Source organism: Manacus candei, unplaced genomic scaffold (assembly GCF_025592945.1).
Source record: "Manacus candei isolate 608988 ecotype Guabito, Panama unplaced genomic scaffold, ASM2559294v1 h1tg000028l, whole genome shotgun sequence".
In the NCBI taxonomy this organism is placed as follows: Eukaryota; Metazoa; Chordata; class Aves; order Passeriformes; family Pipridae; genus Manacus; species Manacus candei.
Window position 1 is genome coordinate 24,024,936 of NW_026138076.1, and position 18,182 is coordinate 24,043,117.

The following is an 18,182-nucleotide window of genomic DNA, read 5'->3' on the forward strand; positions in this document are numbered from 1 at the left end:
TTTTATGGTAAAAAAATAAGTCTACTCTTATACAAGTAATATGGTAAATATTGTAAGCAATATTATAATAAGTCAATATTTAACACTTTTTCATAGAAACTATAAAAAACCCCCAAAATACAAAGTCATAATGGGGCAAGAGTAACTGTTTCACAATGTAATCCTAATTATTAGCATTTACAAAATACTTAAAACTTTCAGTGTGTACAATTTTGAGATTATGTGACTCTGAGACTATTTGACTATACAAATCTGACTCTGTAAGTTTGATTTTTATTTTTCTTTCAATATATCAGTTATATTTAAATTAATTCTATCAGATATTTTTCCTTTACTGTTGTTGACATCACATGACATGAATCTCATTAATTAGAAAGTCTGATCTCAGATGTATATATAGTTGTATATAATGGTCTTAGTATCACTGAAGACAAAGAGGAGCTCTATAACTCAATCTCCCATAAAATATTTATGTCAACTCCATAATTAGTTTGCTAAAAACTGTCTTTACTTAATTTGTATTTCAGAAGAATTTATATCATCTCCCCTATGCTTCTTTATTAGTCTCTGTGTTTTGTCCGCAGCAGCCATTCAAACTTTTATAGGCAAATGCTGGTAAATGCTGGAAAAATTCTTCTAGACAAACTAATAAATGGTGCTTAGAGAGAAAAAAATCTGTAACAAACACATATATTCTTGTAATGTGTGGTGTTGTACTTGGTAGGGGGCCACCTGTCTCTAAAATGCCTTTTGATGGTATGCATGTATTCAATTAGCCACTTTATAGATAAATATTCAACTCTTTAATACAACAGAAGTGTATGCATCAGTTAAGTGAAAAAACAGATGTTTATTAACAAAACAGGATCATTTTTCCTTATGTCTGTGTTATTGCATATGTTAGTTAAGGTGTTAAGAAGGATTATAAAAATTAATACTCTTTCTTGTTATTACCATTCTTAGGATTACATTAATGTGATATCTATATCTGACACCAATTAAAAAAGCCTTGAAAATTACTACTGAAAAAGCTGAAATACCTAGAAAGTTTGTGTTTTCTCAGCAACTCAATGTTTATTGTGTTGCAGATCCATGCTGTCCATAGCCATAAATGTTAATAGTAATGATGACATTGACAGATATAGACATGATACCTAGATGAGTTTAAATATCTTTTTCATAATTCAAGTTTTTCTATTTTTCAAGTATATACAGAGTATAGCCTAGATTTTCCAAATTGACGAATTTTACTTTTGGAAGGTTGTTTCTAGACAGAGAAGCAAGATGTCATTAGCCATATTATAAACAAAATGGAAGACTGACTTCAAACTGAATCCAAAAATGGTATGAGGTTATGGTGTATCTTACAAATAAACTTAATATATATGTAGCACCTATCTGATTTTTTTTTTCTGTTTGTGTATGGTATCCTACTCACTGAGATTTTACATTAATTTTACAAGTCAAGATCTTTGCAGATAGGTGATAAGAATTTTCCCCACCTTGTTTTCAAGACAAAAGGTTAGCAGTTTGGGTACCTTAAGATAAAGAAAGGAGACCCCAGTCCCTTAGCCTGATGTAAATTTGGTATTTATTATATCTGAAGAATTGTTTACCAGCTTTGTTTTTCCAAAGTATCTCAGTTCAATAAAAAAGAAGTGTTACTATAAACAGCAATAGAAGAACCTAGAGCACTAAATATATTACTTGTTTCTTTTTTAAACACATACATTCTCCTTAGATTCAAGACAACTTGAACCAACTATATTTTCCCTTCCCCCTCTGCCATCCCCCCATCAGACCTGACTGAAATAATATTCAGGAGGTTTTATAGCAATTATAAGATTTATTGAATAGTTACGTATGCAGCATATTTGGAACCAAAAGTCTCACGTAGCTTTTTGAACTGAAAGATAAGGGATACAGGATTCACTCAATTATGTGTTATATATTACTCTGCTAAGTACAAGCATGCAGTGTCTCCCCACCCTTTTTAACCTATGTAATGATATCTCCCTTGTAAAATAGTCTAAGTTAGGGTAGGACATTAGAATATACTTCTTTATAAGTCATTGAGAACAATCACATTAATTGTGTACTTAAAATTTGACTACTGGTAATATTTATGCTCAGTTACACACACACACAAAAAAGTTATTCAAATGAACCCAAAGAGTTTACATCAAACTTGTCATACCAAATTAACTTTTTAGACTGAGACCACAACTGCAGTAATATTTCTCCTGTTTGTATGCCTCAGTTGCACAGTTCTTTCTTAGTGTTATATAGCAGGTAGGCTTCGGGGTAATATGAAATAAAAAGTATAATGCAAAACAAGATCTGAAAAACATTTCTAGAGGTATTGGTAACCCATCAGACAAAGATTTGCTGAGGACAGTGGGAAATGGCAACTAATGGAGGAAAGGTAGTGCAAGAAATGAACTTAATGCAAGAACATCTGTGCCTGGGAAAACACTGCTAAAGGGAAAAGGATCTACTACAGAAACAAGAGATAGTAAGAGAAAACTCAGGCATGTTTTCATTTGAGCAGGTCCTCACTTTCACATCTCCTAACAACATCCGAGTAGTTAATTTAGCAACAATAGCATCTTGTCATGTAGGGTGGGATTTTGTTTGTTTATTTAGGAAATATTTGATTTCAGTTATAATATTTTCTAAAACTTTCTTAACAACAACGTTGACCCCAAAATATCTTCCTTTTGTCCAAATGAAACTAACACATTGGACCATTAAAAATGTCTCTTCACAAGTACTCAGCAGAAATCTGTCAAGATGTGATAGTTAAATACCCATAAGCTTTTATATGCAATAAAAATATTTCACTGACAGAAAAAAAAAGACAAGAAATATCCTGTCGTAGGTAGTCAGAATGCAATTAATGCAATGCCTTACTATTGGTCCTAAAAGTTGTTTCTGTTGTTGAGATCCCTGTGAGTGTTCAATTATGGCAACCTGGTTTCTAAAAGCTCCTTGCTTTTCTGAGACAAGGTGGAGGAATAAGCTATTTGGCTTTGCTGCAGTGGGAAATCTACAATGTAAGGTAGGCTACCTAAAGGACCTGGTGTCAAGGAACAGGGCAGACATAAAAATTGGACCTTAGGAAAAGAGGTAGAGCGAAACTGGGAGCTGAGGTGCCAAATATTGGCCAAATATGTTTAGACTACTGAGTGTGAAGTTGAGTGGGGCTTAGTCTGAGGAGCACAGTGGGGAAGGCAAGATCTCATTGGGGAACACACAGATACTGTGAGAGAGGAGATAGAACAAGGAAGAAGTGGAGGGGAAAAAGGAATGGGAATACCAGTTCTCAGATGAAAAGTAGAGATCCATCAGAGTCCCTTCCAGAAACTCAATGGAAATCTTAAATCTCTGTTTTTTGTATACTTTTTCTCTCAGCTGGTAGTCTAAGAAACTAGCAGCCATAGTTTTCCAAATTGTAACCTTCTTCCTTGTCATTTTATGATATTTTTACAGTTTGCATATTGGGGTTATGTGCAATTTTCTGTGTACATTATTTGAAAAGACCCTTCTCTCTCACTGGGTTTAAAATATCCCTGAGACTTACTGATTTTTGCATCCTATCTGAGATAGACTACATTTGTGTATTTTTTTGCAGTGTAGAAATTTAAGGAATTTCTATGCTCTAATAGGACAGCATGCTGGGACATTTCTTGTAAATAGCTGGATAGGATTTTAAAATATTTAATCTTGTGCCAAAATAGACACAGTTAATTTTTGATCTTGTTATCTTCTTTCATTATTAGCTGATACTTCATCCTCTACCCAGCTGTGTTTTGTGACACAACCTAAGTATTCCACATTTTTAGAGCTGTATTAAACAAAACTTTGGAGAATAGAAAATATACTTCTTTAATCTTATTGCAGTTAATTTTTTTATTGTTTGAAACAACCTCAAGCAAGTTCTCTTTAATTCTATAATTAAAGATATGTAGTTATTAATCTATAAAATTTACATAGCGGAATTTTTAAACTTGCTTAATCATTGATAACCGATAGGAATGTGTCCATTGTGATATCATATCTCCTCAATCTGCCAATACAGATTTGTGGTAAGTAGCAGATTTTTAATTGGCAAGCATATACTGCAGTAAGTTTTCAAACCTTGAAAAAGTGATGTCAACAATTCCTATCTTATCCTTTACTAATAAAGAAAGTCAGAAGACTAGTCTTATAGAATCATAGAATCTGCTCAGTTTGAAGAAACACATCAAGATCATTGAGTCCAACTCCTGAACCTATGCAGGACACCCCAAGAATTGCATCTGAGAGCATTGTCCAAACACATCTTGAACCGTTCCTGCCAGGTTTTCCAGGCATGGGGAAGGTGAAACACATGGAAGGGCAGCCATCTTGTCTCTGTCCTGTGGCCACGTATGTTTTTTTCCAGGTGGGGGAGGCCAGTTGCCATCTCAGTTTGGTCCTGTGAGCAGGGCTTGGGAAGTTTCTCCTCATCAGTTGATTTAACCAAGCTTTATCAGAATTGCTATTAGCATTCTCCTTGGTAAAGAGCTTTTTGGTTTGGGGTTTTTTTTTCCCACTTATATCTTGTCGTATTTGATCTCTCTCTCTTTATTGGAGAAACCATACGTATTGAATCTGAGGGAGGAGATTTCTGTCTGAGGTCTCCACCCCTCCAAATTGTCTCAAACCAACACAAGAAGGCAAATGGTATCCTGGGCACAGAAGGTCCTGTCTGAACAGGTGTAAACCTGAACAGGTTTTGTACGATGGATTGCTGATAGGTGTTTTGCAGAGAGGGGAAAGGGGGGACATGAAGTGTTAAGGTTTGTGAAACAGGACAATTGCAGTCTCTTTACATCATATAATGACTTACTGGTTGTATATTATTCATATTTTATAAAGAAATCTAAGGAAAAATAAAAATCTTATTACTTAATCACAAACTATTGAACTAGAATTGAGGCTTTTTTCTTTCATACCACAGGCAGTGAAAACAGGTTTTTCTCAGTGAACGTTCCTTCTGCTTCATAAATTTTCTGAGACAGAGTTCCACATTGAATGTCCCTGAATTTGTGACTAATACCACATCTGTGTGTTGTTATTTATAGCTGCAGTAGTCTTTAGAATTGCTTGTAATTATTTTTCTTAAAATGAAGATAATGTTGTTCTTCACTAAATTAGAATTGTTCTCTTTCTTCAGTTCCACCAGTTATCCGAGTCTATCCAGAAAGCCAGGCAAGGGAGCCAGGCGTGACAGCTAGCCTTCGGTGCCATGCTGAAGGTATTCCTAACCCACAGCTTGGTTGGCTGAAAAATGGAATTGATATCACTCCAAAGTTGTCCAAACAGCTAACTCTTCAAGGTAAAGGGGCATATCTATTGCTTTCTGCAGGTTGCTAGTGCTTTATCAGTGTATCCTTTCCATATTAGGTGCCCTTCTTGCAGAGATTTAACCAAGGGTCAAAGTCTAAGCTAAAGCTAAAACATTTCAAAATATGTCTTTCAGTTACTCCTCTTCTCTACTTTCTCTTTGTTAGAATAATGATTGTACTTACTGACAGGATTACAAGTAAATTCTAATATTCTCTTCTTTATTAAAAAATGTGAAGTATCCAAGTGGAGTGAGTGGCCCAAGACCCATTCCCAACCGGAATTTGTCGCTGCAACTATATTAATGTCATTCAATGGGTATTCAACACTAATAATTAAATTGGGAGTCAATGTTTTTGTCTGTAAATATTTATTCTAACACATCCATATCAATCTGACTATTTTTCACTAATTTAGATTAGAAGATGGACCTTTACCTTTATTGCAGATCAATTGAAAACATCAGGTTTTTTTGACTGAAAAGAATCTTAATCAGGTTTGGGGACCTGATGGTGAACAGTATAGGAGGAGAAATACCTGAAATGGATGTGCTGTTGTCTGAGGGCTATCAGTACACCTCCAGAGGAACGCAAAGACACTGCACACGCACACACAAACCCTGTCCCTTGATGCCCTCCCCCAAAAAAACCTGAGAAACCAGAACCCCACAAGCAAACTAAACCACAAATAAACCCTAGCCAAAACTAAAGTCTTACCTTTAAGTAATCAACAGTTAAGATTAATCAACAGTGAATCTATGAATCTTCAGGGCTCAGCAAAATCAGTGGACCTGTCCAGCATAAAATCTTCATGCTTCTTCAGTGCTTCTGGTGATTTTTGATCAGTCACAGAAAAAAAAAAATCTGATGCTGTTAATGTTCCCTTCAAAACCTTCTCTCATTCATCTACAAAACCAGAATGTGTCATTAGAATAGGACAGAACTCAGCCTACAGTGGAAGAAGCAGTGGGACGAGCATGGAAAGTGCTTCTCTGAAGAGCTACCTTCCCTTCAGGTGTCATAGTTCTGTGTTCTTTCATGGACAGCTCTCTTGGATATTTGTGAAAAATTGCCTTGCAGAAACACTTTCCACTATGACAGAAAGTGATGGAATTCTCTTCAACAGCAGCACGTTGTTAATTTCTCCTGTAGAGATTTGAGTGGAATTTTTTTCCTTCATCTGTGTTTCACATATTTATGATAAATAAATAAAAAGGATTCTTCTCTAAGCAAAATACACTTAATTCAATTTTCTTGAATGTACTTAAGTGAAATTAGATTTCAAAAATCTCACTACATTTTCTTAGATATTTTCCTGGGTTAAACTACCTATGCATTAACTTCAAAATAGAAGGGATATTACATTATAATCCTGTGCCCCTTCTAGTCCATACTTTAGAATACCTACAAAGCTGTTTTTTCTATAGTTCCTACAGCTGAACAAGTTTACTAAAAATGCAATGAATTACTGTTCACGTCATTAGTCACATGACATTATTTGAAAGACCTTTGCCTGTGAAACCTAGACTGTTTGTTGACATTCCTACACAAGCTAATGTATGTTTCCTGAAGTGGTTTCCATAGGCTCCTACATTGATGTAGGTGTAAAATTTCACTGCACTTGTTTTTCTGTTGTTACACTGCATTCACACAGAAGCAAAAGTAGGTGCCTCTGGTTATGAAAAAAAAATAATTTTATTCAAATTTATTCTTTACTTTGAAATTTTAGCCCATTCCGTTCCATGGAAAAATGGATTATTTTGTGTAAAGCCAATGATATTTTCAAGTGACCAAATGCAACATAATAAAAACCTAAAAATTACCTGATTTTAGAAACAATCATAGTAATTTAAACATGTATAAAACCTTGGACTAATATTTGGCTCTGAGGTGCAAAATCAGCTGAGGTAGTCCAGATATCTGTGAGATGAATAACAGTGCATATAATTCACTAAGCAGTTGCATACCTTTGGACTAATTTGGCATGCCTCCAAGTTATGAACTCAGGAATGAAAATGGTTTAATTAATATGAGCAGAGAAACCCTTTTGAATTTATAATCTGAAAGCAATGTACCATGTCTGCATGTTGATTTTTTTTCCTCTCCTTTCAGCAAATGGTAGTGAGGTTCACATTAGCAATGTGCGCTATGAAGATACAGGAGCATATACTTGCATTGCAAAGAATGAAGCAGGAGTGGACGAAGATATTTCTTCTCTTTTTGTGGAAGATTCTGCTCGAAAGACCCGTAAGTATTATGAGAAGTAGAAAAATACATGTAGCCGTGACTTAAATTTAATTGGTATGAATACTATGAAACAATAAATAAATTAAAATGAGCTTGTGTAGATAGCTGATTTAAAAAACCTGAAGCTTAAATAATGGTATCCAAGAGTCACTGAAGGCAGAGTGCGCAATCTGATGTTTATTTAGAAGTGGAATGAAATCTCTGATTCATTCTGTGAATCAACATGTTTTTCACATTGCAGTTAAATTTTTGATAGTTTCCTCGTGATAGATTTGTTGCATATGAAGGGAATGTGAAGGGAAAGGAAAAATATTAGTGTGGTTTCTGGGGGTTGATGGGGGTGTGGGAGGAAGACCTTTTCCAGTCTTTCTTCCTGTATGTTCTTGAGATACATCATGAGTCAAAATTGGCCCTCAGGATGTGAAAGTAATTACAAGTCCTGATCTCACCTGCTGAAGTGGCAGCAGGTCCAGATCAGTTCCAGCCTGCTCTTGTGCCTGAATGACTGGCTCTTCAGAAATGTGGAGCAACAGTGACCACATTCACTTACTAAGTCAGGAGTTCAATGTGCCAAAGAAATCTCTACCACTGCCAAAAAGTGACTTTCTTCATCCTCTGTCAAATGATAGTGGGATCTATAAACTTTGTTAACCTATTATTTGTCTACCTTGATACTTCTTTCCTCTTCCCTTACGTCCCTCTGCTCAGAGAAATCTGTTTCTGAGTTTACACTTCACCCATTTCTTTTGTTTGGTTGAGTTTTTTTCTTTTCTTTTAAATCTATTACTTTAATGGACACTACATATTCATTAGAACTATATCTGGCAAAATGATAGTTATTTTACTAGTGAATTTGATTGCATTAACTTAAGGTATTCCTGTTTATCTAAGAGCTTATTTAGCAGTGCCAAGTACTCGACAGAAAACTAGAGGCAGAATTAGTAGCACTGCAAGTCTGCCTGACACTTCCAAGTCACAGGACATTGAGTTCAGTGACATATAGGTTTACTACGTTTTAAATGTTTCAGGGGAAATCTTCCATGCAGGAAGATTACCAAATGGTAATATCTTTACTTAGCTGCTTTCAGTAACACTAATTATAAATATCTTTTCAAAAGTCTTATAATGGGGTTTTTTTAAGTGTCATGAAAACGACTGCTCAGACACTTCTGAGAAGGCAGCTGAGGATAAATAATTTTTTTGTTCATACTGAGTTTCTGGTAATCTGGTGATGTGAAGTAGCTTGGCCACTTCCATTTGCCTTTTGCATTGTGTGAAAAATGTTATGGATGTTGCCAAATTACAAACCCTGACAAACTCTAGCGTGCTGATGTTTTGTTAAAACTTGTTTGACCTTAATAACAAAAATATTTATATCCAACTGTCCAGTTTCAAAGTGTTTCAGTTAACTAATTGTATCTTCTGAAGACCTGATGTGCTGTGATCATGTAGGGACATCCGCACCTATGCAAAATACTTTTTTCAAGACTTGTGATGTAATAATTTTAAGTCAGCTAACTTTACAGGCTTTGTTAAATCACATGCCATGCTATCAACACTGCTTGCAACAAATGCTTTAATATCTACCAGCACTAAGTAGTTAGGATAACCATTGGTGTCATGAAAGATGTAAATGAAAAAAGACAGAATACAAACCCAATTATTTCTAAGACAATTAATCTAAAATATATAGTCTCCTTCCTTCCTATAGAAGTAATTTACTCTACAAGTTCTGTGTTGTATGTTGAAGAAAGGCATTTTACCATTATGTTCCTTGGTGTCTGAACATGGTTTCCTAAAAATTGGTGCTCATTCAAGTACTTATATAGTCCACAGCTGCATAATTATTCAAATGTAGATCCAACAGATATTCATGTGGTAAGCTCCAGTTTGCTTACTTTGGCTCAAAAACCGGTTTCTGTATATGCAAGAAGAACTAGGTGTGTACTAATAGAAAAAGGAGTTACTCTCAATATCCTTATCACAACTACATAAATAAATTGCCTTCACAGGAACAAATTTTGATTGATGTAGTTTAAAAAAATGTTGCCAGTTTTAAAAGAAGTTCCTTTACAGGGAGGAGTTTCTAGCATTAGAAAACCGATATTAGGAGTGGAAGGACCTCATTATTAACTAATCTCTGCTTGTTTTCATATTTCCTCCAAAACACTGGTTCATGCAAAAAATTCGGGATTATTAGGGAAGAAAATGATATAGGTAAAACCACCTGGATAGGATTCTGGGCTTTTTTTACCCCACCCACGCTTATTAAGCACAATGCTACTGCTACTTTAAATTTAAGCCTGCTGATTAGGTCACAAATTACATTCTAAAGAAAGCCTCTGGTGAATATAAATGTGATTCCATATGTTCTGATATAAATTATACCTGTCGTTGAGGACATTTTTATAAATAATTTTGCTTTTGTCTTCCTTTAAGAGAATTAATCAGTCACATTTACTTTTCTAATACTTTTTTTTTTTTACTTTTTTTTTGTTCCTTACTGGAGAGCTCCCTTTTGGAAATCTTAGGATATTGTTTTGAATAAAATTAGCACAAATTCTCACTAGCTTGTCAGTTAATCCAGACTTTTCTCCTTTGTAATGTCACATAAGATAAAAATCAAAGCAAACTAAAAGCATTTCCGAACATTGAGTTGATTTGCTATTGAGAGGTTAGTGAGAATTTTACAGTTGAGCTCTAAGATATAAAGTACAATTACACTGCCTGGAGCATGACAGTAATTTTATAAACCACATAAGGAATACAGAACATGATTCCATTATTACAAATACATGCCTTTTATTTCCTAAAAAGTCTAATAGTCAAAGTAAATGTTCACTTTTATATTTATCTGACCCATTGTTAATGTATATATGAAAACGTTCAGGTTTTAGAGCTACTTTGCAAAAATAAACTAAATTTTTATTATTTTTTCTGTGGATTCTCACTTTCAATACGTCCTAAATTTACAGAAAACTCCGTACAGTGCTTTGAGAAAAAAATTAATATATGTGGCAGAAAGAGCATAGCAAGTTCATTTATTTGTGAATAGGTAATGCAAACAGCTTGTAAGAGAAAATATATTTTCTGACACCTCTGACTGAATAGCCAGTGCTATTGTGAATAAATAGATTAATAAATAATAAGCAAAGCTTTCCCTCACCTGTGTGTCCAAAAATGTTATCAGATTACTAGATTTTCAAAATGTACAGAATTGGTTACAGATGTATGTAATGCAACAGAAAAGCAATTGAATGAATGGCAAACCTATACTGATGCTAGTAGCAAAAATAAAAATATACAATGAAGAGTATGACTTTAGGGCTTTGTTTATTTCAAAGTTTCCAGTTTCAGAAATTTGAAATCCAGTTACCAAGAAAAGTCAATATATTTTGATGATAATGGTTCATCATCAAGATGGTAATCTGAGATGGAAGTGAATGGAAAACGCTCTGAAAATGCTTTGTCGTCCAGATCTGCTCTGTAAATGCATGCACTGAACATGGAACTATTGTTCTGTCACACACAGGCAAAAATTTGAATAGTGGATGACAGTCTCAAGAGTAGTTTGGCCTCCCCTTAGCACATCAGTCTTTTTCAATGTGTACTAAAAATAAGACTTCTGAAAATATGCTTTCATTTTAACACTGCTTTAGGTGAGAGGAATGATACTATTTTCTTTAAAATACCTTAACTTTAAATATGTCTTTTACCAATTAACTCACTCTGCAGCTGTAATTTTATATACTTAGTAATTGTGTCCCAACACAGGGACACTTTTTGCTAGATTTGTCAAGTTGTAATGGAAATTTTCAGTTTATATTACTTTATAAACATCTCTTAACTGGCAGTAAGTGTCTGCTGCTCTCTATTATTAGATTTTGTTTAATTCCTCTGATGTTGACCATAACAGTACTATCTAAAATATTTCTGAATGTAAGAACTGTGCTGGTTTGAATCTCTAGAGACTGGAATTTTTTTTCCTGAGAATTACATTTCTCCTCAAGCTTTCAGCTAAAATCATCAAGAATGAGATAGGTGGTCTGGGTGATAGTTGAATAATCCCTGCAGTGACTGGTAAAAACATTCTGGGGATTAATGGTCTGGACTAAATCTCATTGAAGACAGAAGAGTATCCCCTACTGTCATGATCCTCTAATAATACCTGAGAGAGCTCAGCTGTGTTGGAAGGAGTCTTTGACATAATCACATTTGTAAATACAAATTGTGGTTTAAAATCTGGTTTTAGTTTCATTCCAATGTATTTTGATTTTTCAGAACAGATATTTAATGGATTCATAGATTTAGGCATGATGGAGCCATTTTATCTAAATATTCTATCTTCTCCATTTCACAAGACATTAAATTGCATCCTGTTCTGCCTGAATACAGATCTAATGCTTTGTTTGCCTGAAGTGTGTCCTCACAGATATGCATCTACCTAGGTCAGACATACAGAGTCAAAAAATCCCTCATTTCTCTTGGTATTTTGTTTCACTGTTTCACTAATACAGAATAATGCTTAGTTTCCATTCTGAAGTCAGCTTTTCCTTCAGTTTCCTCCTTTGACTCTCTCTTCGCCCCTCCCAATAAATTGACTTCTTAATAATTCTTAGCCTATGAATATATAAATATTGATTAATTTTTCTCACACACACTAAATATATATTTCTTGTAATAAGTCAATTACCATAGTACTCAGTCTTTTTGCCTTGAGGATTCTAATTGGTTTTGGTACAGTTTTCTTAAAAAAATGGGAATTGTTCTTTGCAGAAGCAAATGTTTTATTTGCTTCTTGAATATTCTGTGTAGAGAAGTATATATTTGGTAATTTTTTTTTCACATCCACTGATTTTTTGTAACATTTTTCCACTAGTATCAGCAGTGGTAGTTTATGATTATATGTTTATCTCCCATATGCCATACATCCTATCAGAACTCACTTTCCAAATCCTATTCTTTCTCACCTGTCTCAGTTAAACGTAGTCTGTATTGTTTTCCAAGGGATCTAAATTTGCATTTGGCTATAACAGAATTTAATTTATTTTACAGATGTACTTAATGAATTAATTCAAACATCTTTTTAGAACTGTTATTTATCATTACAGATAATTCATAGACTTCTTAGGAAATGATTTTTTGTTTGTTTACACATCATTGTTGAAAGTGCTTAAGACAAAATTCACTATCTGTTTCTCTGGATGCATTCCAGAACTTTCTTCTTCACCTCTTACTAGTGGTTTAACAATGAAAACTATGTTTTCAAATTAATAATTTTGGCAGTTTTTAACTCAATTAACCTGTACTTTACCACTATTGTATCGCTCTAATATTTAATCAGAATATTCTGTGTTAACAAATTAGATGTTTAGCAAAATTTTGGGTTACAACTATATGAATGTTGTATGAACTCCTAGTCGCATCAAAGAATATAATCAGGTTTATATGGGAAGACCTGGTCTCCATTAGAACATGTTAGCTGACTTATAATTATGTTCTTGTCCTTTGATTTCTTACTGAATTTAATTCTGTGCAAGTGTTGTCTGTTCTTTTGTCTGGGATATATACCCCAGTATAACTAGCCTACAGCTACTTCCGTTGTTAAGTTTCAGGGAGTGGGGGAACTACTAGGGGTTTATGTAGTGATACTTAATGGCACTATCAATATTTATATATTCTGAAATTTTTTCGAAACTAGTGGCACTGGACTAAACATCTGAAACAATTTTTAGCAATTATTTTTATGCACTGCTTTTGGACATGGTTATTTTAAATATTTGTCTTGGCTGGACACTATTTACCCTCCTTTTTGTTCCTTTTTAAGGTAGAAAGTATTTAATCAGTCTCTGTTTTCAATTATTATCCTGCTCCTGTTCAAATACAGGACAAAAATATTTATAGAAGAATATTGGCAATAGACCATTTAAAAAACCAAAATTCGTTCATATCTGTACGATTTAGACCTTGAATATCTCTGATATGACAATGCTTTTCTTTTACCTTTAGCTACTATCTGAGACGATTTTCAAGGCCTTTGCTGCTGCAATGGTGTAAAGGAATATCAAACTACTGGAACTCCTTCTGTTAGCAGAAGAACGGGATGTTCATTGTAACTAGGGCTATTTCTTTTCTTAAAGGCTCCTATTCCTTTCTTTTTCTAAACAGGCTCTTTATTCTAGCATCTCTGCAGTAACTGGTAAAGATGGTTTTTCATTTTCTAGCTTGTACTACGTGCAGACGCATTTTAAGGAACTCTCAAATCTTTATTAACGGAGAGCTTTCCCTTCCATACCAGTGGATTAAGCATCATTTAGGTCGGGGACACACAGATTTACAGCTGCATTGTGGATTTATGTTAATGACTAGGCTGATAGTCACAGACACAGATTGGATCAACTCAACTCCTACAAACCATAAGGCAAACCAAAGTCATCAGCTTGCTCTTGTTGAAACGCTGTGTGGAAGCTGAAGAATTTAAATATAGAGCAAGGATAATTTGACAGTGTATCTTGACAACATATTAATGAAAAATGTGGAGTGGGCAACATGTTACTGCCTTTTTTGTTGATACATAGTACAATAATAATCACAAATAGAGGAGGAAGAAATTACAACTTCCATCTGTGGGATTAATTTATTTAATCAGATTCCACTCAGATAGTATTAGGACCAATGGAATTCTTAGTCAAAGTAACATTAACTGTTATTATATGGAATGTAATACATAAATAAATACTAAGTAAACAATTTTGTTAAGTTAGAAAAAAGATAGGAAGGAAGACTTACACTAGTAGGGGGAAATTTAGTAGAAACAATGGAGTAGAATATATCAGTGTAATCTGAGACACATATGGAATATCAGATTACACTGACTATAGGTATTTCTTTCTAAAGAAGAAAATCTGATAGTAAAGAAAACAGGAAAATAAAAAAATATTCATCATCAAAGACCAGGGAATATTTTCAAGAGTAATTTTCAAGTACTTAGAATTCTTATTTTAGCTATTAATAAAATATTTTGAAGTAAAATAACTTCAAAAATCCATTTATTTTTTTCTTTCTTAATGATTTTGACACATATCTCAGTTGTGCTTCAGTTTCTTTTCTGTTTCAGTTTATCACAATCGCATCAAACTAGTGTCATAGATCATGAAACCACATTCTGTTTCCTTTAAAGTGAAAGAGTTTTGTGGGTTTGTTGTTGATTTCTATTTTTAAAAATATATTTATATCTCTTAATTATTTAGAAAAATCACTTTATAAAATGTAGTTCAGTTTACCATTGATTAATATGACTTCTAAGTTGTTCCTCTGAATTTTATCAAAATGTATGTGTGCACCTGTCACGACAGGGAGTTATCAAATAATGTTATTCAGACATTTTCAAGACCAATCTGACAGTATGTGATCATATTTTAATGTTTAGTAGCTTTTAATTTTGATCATCAATCATAGGACTCTTGTGTTACTCAGTTCACCCACTATGACATCATCATATATGACAAAGTAATTTATCCTACAGACTCTTTCACGTAGTCACAAAAAGCAGGATAAAAAGTCTCTGCCTCATGCACTGTGTCTTGAGACTAAATTTAAAAAATAATATACCTTTTCCATGCCATTAAGTAGATCTATCTCTAACTGCCTTTTTTTACGTAATATCATGGTTGTATCACCTAACAAGACATTATGTGATCTGAATGCTACTGACTTGACAGGTTTATGGCCATCATGAGCAATGAGGCATTTCCCCTGTCTTGAGATGGGAATGAGACTAAAAGCCTTTTGATGGTGATTTATGGCCCAAATTCTCTCTGAAAGGCTTTATGCAATTTTAATAGAATCTTCCTGTCACATCTGATACTGAATGGTACCTATTTACCTAATTTCCATAGAGATAATTTATGCTGGCATTTTATTTTATGACACAGCTAAACAAGTTAATACTTGTTGACAGTATCGTAGGCAAAGACTTAATTTCGAACTTGCAAGTAATTTACCTCATGAACTATTTTTTCTTCCTGCTCGTGTAGAGTGGATTGAGTTAATGTGCTAAGGGAAAGGACTTACAAATGATTCATTAAAAAGATCTATAGAAAATATAGAAAAATCAGCTAACGTGTTCATATTTGACCAAAAACAAAGTGTTAACTCTTGACTTTTAACAGATAAATAATAATTTAATATACATAAAACAAATACTTGGTTATTGTATTACCCAATCTGAAATGAAATTAAAATGCATGTCACACAAGAACAGAATGGAATTTTGACAGAATTTGTAATGACATCATTATTTTAAAAATACTCGAAGCTAGCAAGCAATAGGTAACTTTGAAAAAAAAAATCTTCACAAATAATTTTTTACATATTTACATTTGTATGTAAAAAACAACAAATCTGAATTTCTTACAAAATAAAAATTAAATTGAAGCAGACATGTGAATAAGAATTTTCATTCTGCTTTACTGTGGAAGCTGAGCAAAATTCTGACAACCTCATCTTCACTTTGAACACAATTGTTTTTAATATACAAATAATAATTAAAAACTTGTGTGGCTCAGCAAACAGATTGTAATGATGGTATAATTTACCCTGTAACATAAGGGCACATATTTATACATTAGAGATATGAGAAATGAGTTAGATAACAGATACCCTGACTTTACAATGTGTGTATGATTAATCAGAACAGTTGACAATGGTGGTGGCTATCAGTGAAATAAGCAGACAAAACCCCTTCAAACATCTTGAAATTACTTCTTTTATGCAATTGAAAGTACAGCAGATTATGACAGGACAATCCTGAGAAATAATGTTGAACTACATTATTTGTCACATGGCCTTATTGCATCTTCCTCATTGTCCTGTTTTCTGCTATGTCTATTTGTGACCTCTTGCCACCACGGAATTAAAGGCATGGAAAGGGACAGAGATTTCCCATCTGATGCTGCAAAGCCTAGCATGGTCAGCTGATATGTAACTATTCTTATTTATCAGCTGTTAAGTTCAGATAGAAATTCAGGTAAAATATTTAAAGACCTTTGAATACAAAGCTTGTTTTTTGATAAGACAAAACTTGGAATTAGCAGCAGTGGTTCTATATTCATGATCAATGATTATTCACATTTTCCCCCCTGTTTATTGGAATAATATATAATACATAAAAGTGACTTTTAGCTGGTTTCCCCTATTTTTAAAGCCATTTTAAACTGCATTGTTTTCTTACTACAACAAACAAAGAAATTTTTCAGAAAATTTTTGAGTGTCAGTGCAGATTTTAAAAGCCCACTGAGCACCTTCTTGGATAAGGACCACTAAAGCATATGATAAAAGAGAGAGAACTGTTTCTGGAAAAAAAACCTTACTGTATTTCAATAAGGTTTTTTTTCTGAATATTATTACCCTGATCTTGTTTTTCTCTGGGTATAGTATTGTGTGCTGATTACTGAAAATTTGAATAGCTAATAATAATGCCAAAAGGAAGCAGAAGCATTTAATCTTCAAACTCACTTAATGTCAATCTTACACACACACACACTTTATTTCCAAACTGCCTTGAATGTTTTAAAGAAAGAAAAGTAGGGAGGAAGAACACTGTAGTGGAAATCTTTGAAATTGTCTGTTGAGGCAGAAAAGTAAATGTAATGACATTTATTACTGATGTGATAAGAAAGAGAAGGATACAGAATTTATTTGTGATATTGTAGTACTCTCATTCATTTACTAATAAAAATAACATGGATTTTTGCAGTTGTTGTTTCCATCCAAAGTGGGTAAGAATTTATACTGCTGTTAGTCTGCTGCAGATTTTCATGAAGTACTAAGGACAGAGTTTAGTGAAAAATGTGCAACCTATTACCACTTAGCCAACATAGACAATGAATAACAAAGATGAAGAGTAGATTTTCAGATGTTATGTTAGCTACCCATAATCAAAGGCTAGGGTTGAGCACAGAACCACAGAATAGCTACATAAGGACCATGAAGAGTGATTTTTATGGAGCTGTAATTGTGCTTAAAAAAAAAAAAAGAATAGGAAAAGAAAGAAAACCTAATTCAAAAAACCCTTGTTCTGCACTGCTAGGAGAGGGGGGAGAGAGAGAGGCACAATGCAGGGTTCTTTTTGATGACAATATAAAAGGCCCAACAACAAATGCATTAAAATAGCTGCTTTAATGAGATATAATAAAAAGAGGAGTATAGATAGGAAGTAAATCTGCATCCCTTCACATGCTGTACATCTCACATTTATGTAATATGGGATTAGTTATGTATGGATTTTCCCATGGCAAGCTGCACAGGTCCTGTCCATGAAGAGGTGCCCTCTCCATCCCATACTGTGGTGGCTTTGATCTGGAGTAACAAAAAAACCCATATATCTTCTGACATGTTGCAGTGTTATATTTGACCTCCAAGCGTGCAGCACAGACTTTTTTATGGGCATTCGAGCATATACCCCTGCAGCAGCTACCCATGTTAACATGCAGGCTTCCCAAGCCATTAGTACAAGGCCCAATATAGCAGATATAGCCTGCTCTAGGTCACAAATTTCTTGAATAC

At 33.9% G+C, this 18,182-nt stretch overlaps 1 protein-coding gene across 2 annotated transcripts in view; it reads left to right on the forward strand.

Moving 5' to 3' along the window:
• Positions 1–18,182, forward strand: part of FSTL5 (follistatin like 5) — a 289,424-nt gene that overhangs the window by 218,713 nt on the left and 52,529 nt on the right. For both annotated transcript variants that reach the window (XM_051789812.1, XM_051789811.1), the window contains exons 9-10: positions 5,201–5,362; positions 7,482–7,616. In XM_051789812.1, coding sequence (XP_051645772.1) covers positions 5,201–5,362; positions 7,482–7,616 — 297 coding nt within the window. The remainder of the gene's footprint in view (positions 1–5,200; positions 5,363–7,481; positions 7,617–18,182) is intronic.